Source organism: Triticum dicoccoides, chromosome 2A (assembly GCF_002162155.2).
Source record: "Triticum dicoccoides isolate Atlit2015 ecotype Zavitan chromosome 2A, WEW_v2.0, whole genome shotgun sequence".
NCBI lineage: Eukaryota > Viridiplantae > Streptophyta > Magnoliopsida > Poales > Poaceae > Triticum > Triticum dicoccoides.
Window position 1 is genome coordinate 210,147,394 of NC_041382.1, and position 16,192 is coordinate 210,163,585.

At 44.0% G+C, this 16,192-nt stretch overlaps 2 protein-coding genes and 1 long non-coding RNA gene across 3 annotated transcripts in view; 2 read left to right on the plus strand and 1 right to left on the minus strand.

Moving 5' to 3' along the window:
* LOC119354252 (54S ribosomal protein L24, mitochondrial-like) overlaps window positions 1–5,171 on the plus strand; it is a 6,079-nt gene extending 908 nt beyond the window's left edge. Inside the window, exons 2-3 of the mRNA XM_037620966.1 lie at window positions 3,572–4,036; window positions 4,703–5,171. Coding sequence (XP_037476863.1) covers window positions 3,572–4,010 — 439 coding nt within the window. The 3' untranslated portion in view covers window positions 4,011–4,036; window positions 4,703–5,171. The remainder of the gene's footprint in view (window positions 1–3,571; window positions 4,037–4,702) is intronic.
* Window positions 5,172–5,472: 301 nt separating this feature from the next.
* On the minus strand, window positions 5,473–13,411 carry LOC119354253 (beta-amylase Tri a 17-like). Its single transcript, XM_037620967.1, has 10 exons — window positions 13,312–13,411; window positions 12,749–13,147; window positions 12,458–12,622; window positions 11,654–11,917; window positions 11,236–11,445; window positions 10,898–11,137; window positions 10,654–10,815; window positions 6,281–6,338; window positions 5,854–6,152; window positions 5,473–5,704 (listed from the first exon to the last, which is right to left on the minus strand). The coding sequence occupies exons 1-10, from the start codon at window positions 13,360–13,362 to the stop codon at window positions 5,606–5,608; spliced, it is 1,947 nt and encodes a 648-aa protein (XP_037476864.1). The 5' UTR covers window positions 13,363–13,411; the 3' UTR covers window positions 5,473–5,605.
* Window positions 11,776–13,980, plus strand: LOC119354255. The gene is made up of 3 exons (XR_005170743.1): window positions 11,776–11,902; window positions 12,717–13,175; window positions 13,435–13,980. It is a non-coding gene; the product is annotated as an uncharacterized LOC119354255 (long non-coding RNA).
* Window positions 13,981–16,192: the final 2,212 nt, after the last annotated feature.

The window sequence follows — 16,192 nt, forward strand, 5'->3', positions numbered from 1 at the left end:
TCTTGTTTGGGAATTTGAGTTGCGAAATGCTGCTTTTGTTAGTTCATGTTGCCACAAATCACTATGAAGAATGGAGGAAATGCTGCTGAGGGGGTTATGAGACGAAAGGGAGAGGTGTAGTGAGGCCACCCCTTGTATTCCCTAATAATCATAAGGTGTAGATAGTTAAATCCTACTCCCTCTGTAAACTAATATAAGACGTTTTAGATCATTAAGTAGTGATCTATATTAGTTTACAGAGGTAGTACTAATTGTTCAGTAATAAGGAGTAATATTACATTTTTGATAGGACTGTTCTCTTGGATAGCTTGCACACAAGTTACATTTGCATTAGCATTTCATTCACATGGCTGAGAGCTTTGGACCAATTGGTTTGAATTTTTTATGAATTGATCCAGCTATCTATATCTTCATGTCCACACGAGCACAAATGGACAATCGGAAATTTCCCAATTATTGTTTTGATGCCTGTAGTTTCTACAGTTCTACTTGTATATTTCTCAAGGCACAAATTAATCTAATGTTTGGAGTAAATTCAGCCCTGAGTAAACTCACATTCTTCTATGCCTCGTTGTCGCTCATGTTGACCGTGTGGCCGGCTGGCCCTTTCTCCTTCTGGTCCGCGATCTCAGAATCGGCCGGATCGAAACTGCCCTCGTTGATAGGAGGAGGCACGTCGTCGCGTTGAATCCCAGCAGCACATAAACAAACGATCTCACTGTGATGCTAATTGCGTGACTTCTGCCTTTGTTTAGGGGTAGGAGACTTGTGCTAGGTGTCCATGTCCATGGCCTTTTTTCTTCTGATGGTGAGCTTCGGCTTGGGTTTTCTTGGGCCTTTCGGCCTGCTATCTGATTTGGAATCTGATATAGATAGGATAGCCGGTGGCCTGGCAAGTACCCTTTATGTTGCATTAGTGTTACAGGGGGCGGGGGGTAGGCGTGAGAGATGCTAGATTAGCTAGATACGTAATCGCTATCAAGGGTGGGAAAATACGTCAGGGGGGTCTCGCCCCCCCTTGGATCTGTCCCTGATCATATATTAGATTGTTCAGCTCTGTAATTGATGTAGTTTCTTAATCAGCACCGACTTGAGAATTGGATGAGCTGAGGATCAAATCAGGTCTTGTTGGGATTCACTCCATTTTGTACCGGCTTTGATAGTCTTGATCAGAACAAGATGCATGCAATTCTTTGATGATTGGAATGTCAAGAGTCTAGAAGATTAGGCAGGCTTTTATGATGTAACACCACGCATTATGGTAACACTAGAGTTATATAATTGTCTGCCTTTTTTTTCCTCGAAGAGCATCAAGGATAGAGAGTATGCTCAGCCCCAAGCAACAAATATGGTGGATCGTACGGGTTGATAGCCGCCAATCCCTTGGCGCCAGCCAAAGCGCAGGTTCTGGCCTCCTCCAGAATAGTTTGGAAAAGAAGAGTAGAGGAGGGGCGCGTGTTTTCGAAATTACAGGCGTTCCTGTGCTTCCACAGATGCCATTTGACAAGGACGCCTAGCGAGGCCACACCTTTACACAGAGAAGTTGGAGATGCAGCCTAGAGTCCCACCAGTCATAGAAGCTCTCATCACTCACAGGCAAGAGCGAGGGAAACCTGCAGGCGGCGTATGCCCCATGCCGAACACTATTAGGTCATGAAAACAGAGAAAGGAAGCCCCTTCGTACTCATCAGTGTTATTTCTCAGAAAGCTAGTCAGGGAAGTTAGCAAGCTGTTTACTTGCTTCAGCTACGTTATGCCACACTATTTGGTTCTGTAGCAATAATGACAAATTCAATCAAAGTTCAGTCATATTTAAAATGTGTGAAACAGAAATCGTATAATCTTGCAAAACCTCATTTATCTCCTTCCCGACCTTGCCACCAGGCCCAACACCGTTTTAAGCTGTTAGTGTGGCCTCACGATTCATTTGGTCCTTCATGATCCAATGTTATTAACTTCGCACACCTGTTTTTTGGAAGGAGAAGAGTAGGAGAACGATTCCAGTCACTCGTCTTATTCTTGATACATAAATCCAATTGTTCCTAGCAGGTACTTATTTTGTTGAAAAACTTGCAAACAAGTGTTTGCACATCTTATCATTGAGAGGAGAAGCAAAATAGTTACACTAGTTGGGCAACAAACGCCAAGTCATAGACAGACAACACACATAACATAAACACCCTAGCTACTCATGGCAGTCATGCAGCCGGTAGTTTAAAAGCCCATCGCCACCACTCGGCCTTCTTGATTCCATTGGGCACTGTCAGGATGTCCTTGCTCACCCCTTGGAACACCCTGCTGTTCTGTTCACACCAGATGGACCAAACATTCAGGATGACCATGAAGTTGAAATCCTCTCTTCTAGCTTGGGGGTGCTTGTACATGGTCAGCCACCGTCTCAGGTGGGGTGGCGGAAGTGCGACCTGCCCAGCAGAGGATAAGGCCCCAAAGGTCTGTTGTCCACGAGCAGCTGATTGAGAGATGTTCCGCAGACTCTGATTCCTGTGAGCAGATACTTTTCTTGATGGTGTTTACTTGATTCAGTTGTCATGTGGACTAACTCTTAGTTGGTTGATGAACTAAAGCACCGAACCACATTAATTCAGGAACTCCGTGACCTCTGGCCAGTGCAAAGCTGCTAATGATGACTGATCATCCTTGTAACCTTTTGGTTTGCAGCTTTTCATCTTGTCTGTAGCATCACAGTAGGGATGAAAATGGAGTGGGAAGTTTCCGCTTTTCCAGAGGAAAAATGGAAACGGAGAGGAAATATGAAAACGGAAATGGAAATGGAATTTTTTATGCGGAAACGGAAACAAAAACGGATTGGTGTTTTTCTGGTGGGACAGAAGTGGAAATGGAACTTTCCGTTTCCGTCAATATGGAATTTCTGTTTCTACTATGGGCCTATGGCTGCTTTGTAGCCCAACTACCAAACAACACACAATGACACAATGAGTAGAATGAGCAGAATGGATTATTTGGGGGCCAAACACGTACTCAACTTGACCATATACGGAATTGTCATGTACTACTACAATACTATCCTATGTTGCTAACACAACCATATTATTTTGTAGACATGTTAACAATTCCATAATTTGTTTGTTTTTCGTCTATATTTCTCTATTATTCAAGGGTGTTTTAAGTTCTGGTCAGCAAACTGTTTTGTTTCCGTGTCCGCTCTGTATTCGCTCAGTGTCTGTTTCCGTATTCGTTTTCGGGGTTTCTGTATTCGTTTCCGCTTCTACAAAAAAAATATGAAAACAAATATGATAGCACCCAGTTCCGTCCGTTTCTGCGCCGTTTTCATCCCTGCATCACAGTAGTACTAGCCTACTAGGAGCTGCATTCTTGGATATCTTTAACAAAAGTGATAGTGTTACCATTTATTTTGGATGTCTAATTACGTGCTAGACAACCCAGAAATATCCTGGCAGCTTGCAAATTTTAAACACTGCCTGCTAATTATTTTACCATGTGGCTCAAGCCTTTCTTAAGAATCTCCCTACCTCCTTCCGATCTTTGTATATTGACCACCTTTTGCTTACGGAGCATTTTCTTTGTTCAGGTCAAGGCGAAACTGGAAGCCAAACGTTCAGGAGAAACGTCTTTTCAGTTATATTCATGACCGACACATTAGAGTCAAAGTAACCACTCATGCACTACGGTGCATTGACAAAGCTGGTGGGATCGATGAATACCTCCTGAAGACACCTTACAACAAAATGGATACTGAGATGGGAATAGCCTGGAAGGCAAAGATTGAGAAGATGTATTCAGAGCTAGCTGGGATGGAAGTTGGCTTCTTCCCTCCTGAGAAAGAGGCTAAGATAGAGCAGGGTTTCGAGGAGATTCGATCGGCCAAGAGAGAGTTCCGCAGCGAATCAAGAAGGGCTTTGGGTGTGGCAAAGCAGAGTCAGCTAGAAGCAACTAAAGCTGATGATGACGAAACAACTGAAGTCGTGGATACAAATGAAGAGGCGTCTGATGTCGCAGAGAAGTCTTAGCTTGGACCTGCGTGCCATTGTTAATGGTAAATGTGGTTCTGTAGCTTTTGTTTCAGGAATAATTATCATCCCTTTGTTGAACTTTACTTTATCCGCCAAATATGCTAACTGTTAGATATTGAAGACTTTGTTGGCATATCGGTGATAAATGACTTGCACAGTTCCACTCTGTTATACCTGAAAGTTTGAAATATGTTACTAGAAAAGGGATGCACAGTTGTTTTATTTAATTTATTTATATTTGACTCATTATTGGTCCATTTGAACCCTCTCCTTGTCATGGCAGACTGAAGTACTTTTAGGATATGCATTGTCTTGATGTCATCTTTCTCTTGTGATTTCAAGTCACATAAGGGCAAAAAATTGTCTGTATAGGTGTTACAACGAATTGTTAAATGTCATTTCCTTCATGCATTTTTTTGTATTGGGTACCTGGGTCTAATTATCTGATTCTCCATAAGACCATCATAAGAAATACTCCCTCTGTTCACTTTTATAAGACCTTGAAGACATTTCAGACAATGTGCAAAACAGCTCATTTTGAGTTGTCTGAAACGACTTACAAAAGTGAACGTAGGGAGTACTACATGTTGCACTTATTCACATACGACTACAACTTAAAAAATCAATTTCAGATGGGCCATTTTCTAGCCCGAAGTTATGTTAGAACTGAGATACTCCTTTTCTTGCAGATAAAAAAGGAAGAGAAACATTGATGTCCTTGACAAAACAATGGAAGGTTTTCATTTCATATAAACAGGGGAGAATATCTTGCAAGTCAATGACCCCTTTTTCTCAGAACACTGCAGTGTATCTTAGGCCTAACTGTCAAGGCTACCATCTACCCGGAGCACATCTCGGTGTTGCAATGACTTGTTAATTTCGTGGAAGTTTTGTACAAGCACTGAATTCTTAAGTGTCAGGATTGAGGTGTTCTCTTCTCAAGTCTTTCTAGCCCATTCAACTGAAATGTCGAAATAATATATTCGTGACAGGATAAACACTTATCAGCTGGAGTTGTAGCATTGGGTAGCTGATTTCTGTTAGATCTCAAATACTTGGCACGTCATTGTTGTCATTGGTTTGGAACTTGTAGCCCTCTTTTGGAGATGTTGGTAGCTGTGGTTCTAGATTTAAGCCTGGCGGTATGTTTAGCTGGTCTTTGCTGTTCCCGTTGATCAAGCAGTTTGGGATATGTCCCGGATGACTAGGCTGATGCTTGTATGAACTTCTATATGGTTTTCTTAATGAAAATCGTGGGGAAACCCCTCTAAAAAAAAATTTGGCACGGTGTTTACTGACTGGGAATTAATATTAATAACTAAAAAAGCAAAAGAAGATTTGGATGAATTATTCGGTTGGACTAAACTGTGTACTCGTGGCTGTTGAGCTCTAACTGCAAGTTACTATTCGTTGTTACATTGGATTTGTGCGCAGTTTGTCTTAATGTTTACTCTTCATATGACTGAATCTCAAGATAGAATCATACTTAAGTGCTTGTTGACATATTATCAACAGGGAAGTTACATTGCCGGCTTCCAAATATGAACAAACATAAAAGGCCTGAAAGCAACACGGCCATTATGCGGATCCATCTAGCCTAGCTTGGCGAGGACATCGCCGAGAACAGTCTTGGTCTCGCCGTAGTACTTCTCGGCCTCGGTGGGGCTCTTGATCTTGGCTGCATGGTCAAGCTGCAAACAAAATGGAGAAGCTCACACCTGTTAGTCCTGCAATTCTTCTTGAGAAAATGTTCAGGTTTGATGCAGTAAGAATTAAGATGGCCATGTTTCTGAAGAGACATAAGGTAATAGCTGAAATTGCGAGATGGTAGGTTTCTTACCCCGTCGAGGGTGGCGAAGAGCTTGCCGGTGAGGTCCTTGAGGTCCTTCTTCTCCTCCTTGGTGGTCTTGGAGGAGATGACGGTCTTGAGGTCGTAGCGCAGGTAGGAGGCTCTGAGGCGGAGGTCGTTCATGACGTACGGCCATTGCTTCTTGTCGATGAGCGGCTTGAGGTTGAGGATGTCCTGGGCCGACTCCTTGGCCCGCACCGCCGCCTCCGCCGGTGGCAGCGGCTGCAGGTAGAACCGGTTCTTCAGGGGCAGGTCGAAGTCCCTTGCCTCGTCCGAGTTGTCCGTTCCGGCTGAACACACACACCCAAATCATCCATCAGATCAGGCGTAAAATTCTACTCCTTGCTATACTATATTATTATTGTGTAAAGCGAGTATAGATGATGTACGAGCGGCTGGAGGCACTCACGGAGTCCACCGGAGAGCGGCGGCGGGGGGCCAACCTTGATGGCCGCGACGGTGCCGGCGTGCACCACCTGAGCGAACGCGCTCCCGACGACTCCGCTGGCCATGAGGCCAAGGACCGCGCGGCGGCCGGCGGCCTCGGCCTCCGCCGACGACGCCCTCACGGTGAACCTGCTGGCGCGCCTGCCGGCCGGGCCTGGGAGACGCACGCCCTGCGACAGGCCGGTCATGGACGCCATGGTTTGCGCCATCTCAAGCTTTGCTTCTCTCTTCTCTTCTTGCTCTGTGTTTCTCTCTTATCCCTCTTGAGAAGCTAGCGATCTCTCGATCGACTGCAAAAAATATATGAGGAGGACGTGTAGCGTGTTGCTGTCCTATGCGGCGCGAAACCTTATCTGACTGGATAAGTTCGCGGCCAATGCGCGCGCGCCGTGTGGCACCGGCTTGTGGCATGCTGCGTCGCCTGACCTCCATTTGGATTGCGCCCTGGCCAATGAGTGACAGACATGTGTCGACGGTGCTTGGGCTTCAGTTGGCCAGTAAGATTTCCTTGTTTTGTCACTTTGTTATATCTGGATAATTTCTTTTCCCAGCAAACACCATGGCCGATTTCTTTATTAGCATAGCATTTGAAATTTCACTTCACATCACTGCATTAATCATTGTGATGGATTATAGTAACTCATTAGTCCAACCAAGTTTTATTGAGTTATAAGTTGTTTTAACATATTTTCCCTATATTCAATTGTTGTTTTCTCATGAAAAGACTATAAAAAGTAAGTTTACCACAACACAACTCTAGAGCCGCAGTTTTTTTTGCAGATTTGCGTCGATCTCATCTATGTTTCTCGCCCTATTTCATCGGCGATGTTGCGGACTTGCATCAATCTAATAGATCACAATGTGAGCTAGAGAGACCATTCCTCACCCGACTTCCAAAGATTGGCGCCAACACCTGTGCCAATGTCATTGGTATTCTTTTCGCCAGCATCCTATGGGAAAGCTTAGGGTCTTAGGGCTTGCAATGGATTCAACACCAACCTCAGTTGTCTAGGTAGTCATGAAGTTATGGCCTATTAGGGCGCAGTAAGGTAAGAGATTTGTCAACCCGATCAACATTGGCAGGAAGGAGTGAATGAATATGCAATATGTGATAAAAAGAACTTTTACGAAATGTTCGGTACAGTGTTAGTCACACAATTGGAAGCAGAGCAGACTAGCGGTGGCTATCAAGAGCATGGTTTTTTGAAATGTGGGTCCAGGCGCACCATTTGTGAACAATAAAATAAAAAATGGTAATTTTTTTAAATAATTCTAAATTACTACTGACATTATTCAATCTAGTATCCAAGAATTTATTAAGCTCATCCCGTAAGCACATGTACACATCTTGGTTTTTACCGTTTGAAGATGGAAGAAGATTCGTTCTCTTACCCATTTCAAAGTTAAGCGAGAGATAACTCATAATTTGTTATGCACTCGCACTCGCAGCTTGGGTCACTGAAACTTAATGATAATTACTCACTCCTTCATCCTGAGAAAGGATCCTGGCTATGAAAAAAATGGATCACTAGCTTGCGCAACAAATTGAATGAAACTTCTGTCTGAAATAAACATTTCAGTCTGGTGTTTGTTATACCATTTAAGGGCACCATCTAAGTTCGAGAACTTTTGATACTTCAAGGCTGCAACACATGCTAAGTGTGACTGAGATTCTTTTTTTTTTCTGACAGGTCCTTTTGTGCTCGAGGTTGAGGTTGAGGATAAACTTTTTCACAAACCACGCTCATGAAAATACAATACACTTGAATGGTAGATTCTACCACGGAAGTCCATGAATGCTGGCAAATTTGGTTGTAACATACATGACTGCGTGTTCTACTCACGTGTGAAGTTCAACGAAGAAATGACAATTGTGGTATTCTAAAAAAACACCAAAACAAAACTATAAAAAAAATCCATGTTTGAACCAATTTGGAGGGCCGGTTTTCTTTGTCAAGAATACGACAATTTTCTTTGTCAGGTAGAATGGATAATGTATGTTAACCAAAATTTAGAATTATTTATTTTTTGCTATTAGATTCTACTATTCAGTTCATCGTATGGTGCCAACCTCAGGTCGAAAGAGCACTGCAATCTGCACATTTTTTAGTAATTATATAAAAAGTCAAACAATTTAACATTTTTATAGAATCAAATATGATTAAGTATTGTACCGTATAAAATATTTGACCAAGGAATTATTCCTGTTGACTTTAAGGAAAAAAATTATGAGGACAAAGAAGCATAAACAGTACTTGTATATAGCATTTTGATTTGTTTTTTTCTGCCCAAAATAATGTGTACGAGTACAATAATTGATCATATTTAACTTAATTTTTGGGCTTTTTATAATTACTAAAAAAAAATCCGCATATAGGGTGCGCTGGCATCCTGGTTCACCTTGGTATTTCTCACTGCGGAAGCGCCTAAAATCAAACCCTCTGACCCGCCATCAATGGGGGCTCGCCGCGGCCGACGGCGATCTCTCATCTTTCCCTCCGCCACACCGCGTCCTCATTAAGCACACGCGCAAGGTCGCGCCCCCTCGGCATCCAGCAGACGAGCCTCTCTCTCGCCCGCAGGTGCGGCGCCGGCCCATTCCTTCCGCAGTTCCATTCCCACGGGATCTGATCCGGTGACTATTTGCACGCGTCGCCGTCGTCGGGAGCTCGTTCTCGCGGCGCGATTGCGATCTTCGGACACCCTTACCCGAGCCTCTCCGCCCGACAACTTCGTCCTCATTCCTCAGCGAGCGCCCTTGGTGAGCTAAATTCTTACTTCAGTCAAACAGAGTTTGCCTGAGCGCGTGTTTCCATCTCATTGCCGGCGAATTTGAGGACTTCTCCTACGCACTTTCTTGGCCAGTTGATTGAAACAGAAGCATGAGAAAGTTACGGATAACTTAACAGCAAGTAGTAATCTCCTAGGAACTCTCATTTTGTTGATTCCTTTCCAAGATTCAAAGAAATGCTGTATTTGGTTGCCTCTTCAGTCTTTGTATACACCTAACTAGATTAACCCGCGGGTTGCTGCAGATGAACTATAAAAAGACTGAAATTGATTGGAGTAGAACCCATAAAGTATACAGGAAAATTAGTTTTGAGGGGATTTTTTCATTGAGTAGAATTCATAAAGTATACAGGAAAGTTAGTTTTGAAGAATCTAAACGGTGTGGCTTTCAAATGAAGAAGATCTGCGGTCCGTTTGGTTTATGCCTCAACTCACCCTCCCAAAAAATTGGGCATTCCAAATGCCCTACCACTCAATACACATCAAAATTAAGGTTGAAAACAACAAAGTTGATGTGGCTGAATCATAGAAGAGATAACTAGCAATAACGGCTTTTCAAAAAATAAAATAACTAGCAATAACTGCAGTTGGAGTAGATTAAACTGTATAAGAACATAGGATATGCATGGAAGGAATGTGTCTTGTGTGTATTCATGGGTTTCCGCTTTGATGTTACTTTCCTAGAGTCCAGGGACATCTGTTGCAGCTTTAACCTCGTAGTTTGAGACCGCGGTCTTATCTTTTATGCCGAGTCTTCTCATCACTGCCTTCTTATTAGGGAGCACAGCACATGACGATCCACAGACATGGTATGCCCATAGCCCATTGGAGACATGTTTGATGGTCTCCGCTGGTTGGAAACAACCTATTTTTTCAGTTATCTGACAGATTTCCATTGTGTTCTGTTAACTACTGCACTACGATTCTCTATTTTTACTGCACCATCACATGAACTGTAGCTATGGGCCATTGTTACTCTGCATCAGAGTAAAACTTAGAAACCAATCATTGTCCAAATCATTTTTCATTTAGGCGCTCTTCGCTTCACCACTCTGATTTTAGGCTCTCATGACATCATTGAATATCAGTTTGTTTAGCTGGATACTTATCTTAATTCCTTTTGTGAATAATTACCGTTTCACAGCTCGCGCTTTCTATTTGTAGTGACCACTCAGTGGATGTAAAATAGTCTGAACGCTTAACAGCAGAAGCCTGGACGGCAGTTCCATTTATACGGCTAAAAACTTCACGATCATTAAGTTACAAGCACAAACTGTTTTATTTATTCACTCATATACACACAGCAAAGTGGGGCGGAAGTTCCTATGAACTGCAGCTCATCGGAAAAGCATACAACCTCATGTTACCAGTACAATAGTATTGCCACACTATATGGCTATAACATTGTAGCACACAGTTTATTTATCCTCGGCGGCTTATTTCCTGCGCACCTCAATTCTCACAAGTGCCTCTTGACCCTCTCGTAGACTGCATAAGTGATGCACATTATTTTATGAAGGTAGAGAAAGATTTCTACACAGGGGCAAGGAGCACCTCATCCCCGACATCAGTGTGATCTTTAACTGGCAGGTCGGTGTTCTTATCAAAGGGGAATGGCTCCAGTTTTGGCTGCGCTGCTTTCAGGATCATTTCAATTGGCATTTCTGGCTTTGATCTTTCCAAAGGCGCCACTGGATCAACACTTGGGTCATGACCCTGCAAAGAGTTATAGATTATTTAAAATAGGCTTGCAAATGATACATCTGTTTTATTTTAAACATGCATGGGTGGCACTAACCAGGTTAGCATGCATTTTCTCAACAAAAGTTTGGAAAGTGGCATAGTTCTGTCCCTCCAGTAGCTCATTCGATAACCGGAGGTAGGTGAACCCAAACAGTTTGTGCTCAGGAGGGCCATTCTTGTTGATGCCTTTCGGTCTCGCGTTCCTGAGTATTGTGTTGTAAGCAGTGGCATCAAATCGACCGAGTGCGTTTTCGCACGCCACATGTAAACCCTCTCTCCATCCAGCACTCAGCACCTAAGGTTTTTGATGAGAAGTGCTTCAGTGTTTCCGTAAAAGATAATTGTAAATTCCTGAGCCATAAAATACTGGGCGGTTGCTAATGCTGTGGTTACCTGTTGGACTAGTTCTTCTGGTGCGCTCTTCGCCTCTTCGCTTTGCTCCGAGTCCCTCATCTCTGCACAAGTGAAGTTCATGCTAGCATGATGCCTTGTGAGCATGCGTGCTATGGTTCTGTAGCCGTCTCTGTCATCTAAGTTGTAGTACCCGGCTGTGAGCTCGGCTGCATGGTTTGGAACCCTGTACCACCAGTGAATGCCAGAGATCTGCAACCAAACATTGGATCATGTCTCATTACATTCTAGATTAAGCAATGTGAGTTGTATATACTTCCTCCTTCCGTAAGCTTATACACTATGTTAGGGTGAATTTGTGCATTTTTTTGTTGTTTATCAGGCACAACTTCTCAACTGAATCATCATTTTTGCAATCTTTTCTACTATAATATACTGAGATCTGTAGGATGGTACTTACTTTTATTGCCAGCTGCACCCTGCATCCCAAGAAGACCTTGTTTGCTTCGTCCAAGACCTTGTCACCGTGCTTGATCAGTTTGTTGGAGTACCATGACAGGAAAAACTTCCCCTTCTCGGTGAGGTATGTTCCGTTGTCCTTGAAGAATTGGGTTTTCTCGGGAGTGTCGTTGTACTCTCCAGCATCGTCTGGCAATTCCCACTCAGGATGGCCAGCCTTTGCCGCTGCTGCTTTGAAGTCTGCTTCCAGGTACTTGTCATAACACTGCAGATTATTATTGTTTTAGTTAAAACAGTTAATTGGAGCCCTTTTGTCTTTACTTGTTATGGTATTATTTTTGCATCCGTTTTAATTCATGCCTGTCTGTTTAGTTGGATGTACATTTGATGTCCACTGCTTTTACCGTTTAATTGTGGGGCCATGGTCTTATGTTTGCTTCTGATACTTTGCTAAAAAAGAGAGCATGATCTCTCAAAAGCCATAAGTAGTAATAATTTGGAATTGCCATTTTATCCAACATCGCTTATGATCAGAATCACTTTACCACTGGGAGAACCTTTTTCAGTGCAAATCGTCTCTTGGACAAAGATTAAACTGCCTTTGGTCATCACATGTTACATGTACTCCCTCCGTCCCAAAATTCTTGTCTTAGATTTGTCTAAATACGGATGTATCAAGTCACGTTTTAGTATTAGATACATCCGTATCTAGGCAAATTTAAGACAAGAATTTTGGGACGGAGGAAGTATAAGAGTATTTTGTAAGGACAGAAGAGTATTTGGCAACAACAAAAAAAACACTGACGATGAATTCTCCGACGCCCGGGAAGACCCATCCCTGGCTCTGAGGATAGGATGGGTACCTCATCTCTCCAGCCGGGCCAAGTCCCACTTCAATGTCCACGATGGTACCGGCATCCAAGAACTTTTTCATGTTTTCCCTGAAGCTCGTCATGTAATCAGCATACATCTGTCGCAGCCACAAAGACACACTGGGCCTATCAAAATCATAACTATGCTGTTGCCAAGACTCATCTCAGTCATCTGAATCACCATATATGCAGGAGAACTGGAATGGCGATTTAGCTTAGCTAACCTGGACGGCTGTTCTTCCATGGAAGAGAGGCTGGTCATCCACTCCAAGGGTGAGGTACTCGATGTTCCTCGTCCCGCCGCGGTTGGTGTAGAAAATGTCCGGGTCGGTGGCGCCGACGTCGCGCACCCACTGTGGGATGGGGATGTTGACGATGTCGCCGACGTTGCCACCGCACTGGTGGAACGACATGATGGCCTGCAGCTTGAGCCCGGCCTCGTGCACCAGGTCGAAGACCTGCTTGTAGGCGCTCCAGTCGTATGCCTTGGGGCCCTTGCCCTCCACCAGCCCCCACCAGACGTCTATCATGACGCCGTCCACGCCGGCCTCCGTCAGCTTCTTCAGCTGCGCCCTGGTCTCATCGCCCTTCTCGAACTTGTTGTCGACGCTCACGACGTCCAGCTATTCTCACAGTGGAAGTGAAGACAAGGTTAGTGCAAAATACTGCATCTGAGGTCTCAGATCTTGTTGATAAGTTGGGTATCAGATGCACGATAATCTGAGTTTCTAGATCCTTGCAATGGTTTGTCCGTGCCATGGTGCTTAGCGGGAAGAATGGAGCTTACCGGCAGCATAACGTAGACTTGGACATAGTTGGCTAGCATGTTCCCAGCCATTGCGGCTGCTGGCTACAAACACTGGTTTGCGTGCTCACTCACTCACCGAGCTTGGTTTGCTGGGTGTTGCAGGGGAGCTCGAGGGGTCTATTTATACTGCGAAAGAGGGAGGAGGAGGGCGGGTCCTTCTCCAGCGAGGCGAGGTGAACTGCTTGATTTTGGTTACCGCTCACAGCCCAGCTTCAGGGTTGATATCATATTTTCCTTGTCACTAGGAGAAGATTGGGTATCTGAGTGTTCTGATTCGTTCACGTGTGTTTAGAGCGGCAAGCCAACAGTATATCAGGTTTAAATACGTTATCCGGGGAAAAAAATACAGGGTCGTCACGTATGTACGACTAGGACAAAGTTCTCATTGTCTCTGGATTATGGCAAAAGCCGAAGCCACGAGCCCATAAAATAGTTCCTATGTTTCCTTTTACTTCGCATATAAAATTTGTTTAAAGTCAAACTAAGCAAAATTTGACCAAATTTATCTTAAAAATATCAACATCTACAAAATTATATAGCTTGAAAATTTATTTCATGATGCATCTAATGATATTGACTTCGTATTGTTAATATTGACATTACTTTGTTATAAAGTTGGTCAAACTTTATAAAGTTCAACTTAAGACAAATTGTATATGCAGACTAAAAAGAAATGAAGGAGGTATTTTTTTTGTTTATAAGCCAAGTGCAAAAGTTAAAAAAAATAAACTCAACCAAACACCCTCTAATATGTGGTGATTTGAGAGCCATGTGTGGTCGCCCACCTCACCCCCTCCATCGACAGGCGTGCACTCTGGCGATTGATGACGAAGAGGCGAATCTCAGTGCTCTAGCTAGTAGTTTAGGTTTGGAATTTTTAGAACATCTACAGCCGAACAGGCAAATCCACCCCTCTATATGTTCGTGAACACGCCCGCGCATGCCAGCGGATGTAGCCGGACCGCCTCATATGTTGTGCCTAGCAGTTACATACCTCAAATCTGGACTTTCAAATCCATGCACATCCATCATACACGCCAATGTCGCACGTAAATAACAAATATTGGTAGCAAAATATGTAGTTCTTACATAATTTTTTAAGTGCACAACTCAAACATTAGCTCTTTCGTTTCCATTGTGCGTTCACATATGCTTCACAAGATCACTGAGTAGCTACGTGTGCACTGATGATCTCAAAGATTTTGATGCATCTGCAGAAAGTTCATAAGTTGCTTTGCATCTTGATTTTTGGGGATTTGAACTTGTTCTTCAGGCGCTTTAAAATTATTGGTTTGGGCTACGCCATCACCTTCATTCTCGACAATCGTATTGTGCAAAATAATACAACATGTTATTAGCTGCCACAAAGTTTTTGATTCCCACATCATTGCAGTTTCACGAATAATTCCCCAACGAGCTTGAAGCACTCCGAATGCCCTCTCCACATCCTTTCTGGTTGCTTCCTACATTGTTGCAAAGTGGCTTTGTTTGTTGCCTTTTGGTTCAGATATGGTCTTCACAAATGCCGCCCACTGAGGATAGATGTCATAGGCAAGATAGTATCCCATGTTGCCATTGACGTGCAGTTGCACGGCGGTGATTCTCCATTACAAAGCCTCCTGAACACAGGAGATCCGTTGAAGCATGTTGATGTCATTGTGAGAACCCGACATTCCAAAGAAAGCATGCCAATACCATAAGTCATGTGATGTCGCTGCTTCCAGTATGATGGTGGCCTCTATGGTGTGACCTTAATATATTCCCCGTAAACCTTTGGGTAGTTTTTTCATTACCAATGCATGCAATCAATTGATCCGAGCAGTGTTGGAAACCCTTCTCCAATAGCCAACAACTATTATGTGTCCTGCACATTTGGTTCTCTTAGATACTCTGCTCCAAACACCTGCACCACGGCGCGGACAAACCTAACAGTAGTATTCAAGCATGTACTCTCCTCCATCCGGACCATCTCACCAATGGCATCAGCGGTAGTACCAAGTGCAAGCATCCTCAGAGCAGTCGTGCATTTCTGCTTAGCAGAGAAAGAAAGTTGGCCGCAACAATCCCTTGTGAGTTTGAAGTAGTCATTGTGTGCCCCTACTCCCTCCACAACGCGCAAAAAACAATGGTTTGCGCATAAGAAAACGACGATGAAACCATGCATCATCTGAAAAAGTTGGTTCCGGAGCAAAGTAGTCCGTGTGCAGTAGCCGTGCTCCGGAGACCCTCAGGTCACTCTTCTCCCTTTGATCGAGCCCTTTAAGTTGACAATATGCTCCACCTGCCGGTCCATTTCCTCTTGCATGCTCATGCCCACTTCTTCGTCTGAATCCGACGAATCAAAGAACTTATCTTCAATCATTTTATCAAGTTCCGTCGGTCCATACTCCTCGTCCGACGAAGCATCAGAGTCCATCACTTTCCCTGCGAATGAACACAAAAAACGGTGTCGGACAATGTATCGAACACATAGAGCGCAAGGGGTAGCTCGAATAGTTGCCAAACATACCATGGTGGCATCCGGGCCGGCGACAATGTCTGCGGCGGCGAACACGATAGAGAGGAATGTTGTGTCGGTGCTGGCGGCACTGTGGCTCGAAACGACTGTGGAGCAAGGGTGGTGGCGTAGCTATGAAAGGTCCGGCACGGAGGAGGAAGAGGTGAGAGAGAAAATGGATTCGGTAGGTCGAGGAGGTGGATTTGATGCAATTTGTGGTGGGGTAGGCCTATCGGATCCGGCGTGGACGCGCCCGGGCATCCGCATATCTGCCCTGTATTTGGACTGGATAGAGGGGTGGCAGTCAGCATGGGTGTTTGAGGCGCTCGTCTGGGTCAGTTTTTTGACTAGTCGGTGACCGGG

What these genes read in the sequence shown, in the direction of transcription:
- LOC119354253 (XM_037620967.1), bottom strand. Translation starts at nt 13,362, where the DNA reads ATGGCTGGGAACATGCTAGCCAACTATGTCCAAGTCTACGTTATGCTG. An exon ending in CGGGCGTCGGAGAATTCATC is followed by an intron (nt 11,918 to 12,457) that starts GTCAGTGTTTTT and finishes AATAATCTGCAG; the next exon opens with TGTTATGACAAGTACCTGGA. An exon ending in TCTTCGCCACCCTCGACGGG is followed by an intron (nt 5,705 to 5,853) that starts GTAAGAAACCTA and finishes TTTTGTTTGCAG; the next exon opens with CTTGACCATGCAGCCAAGAT.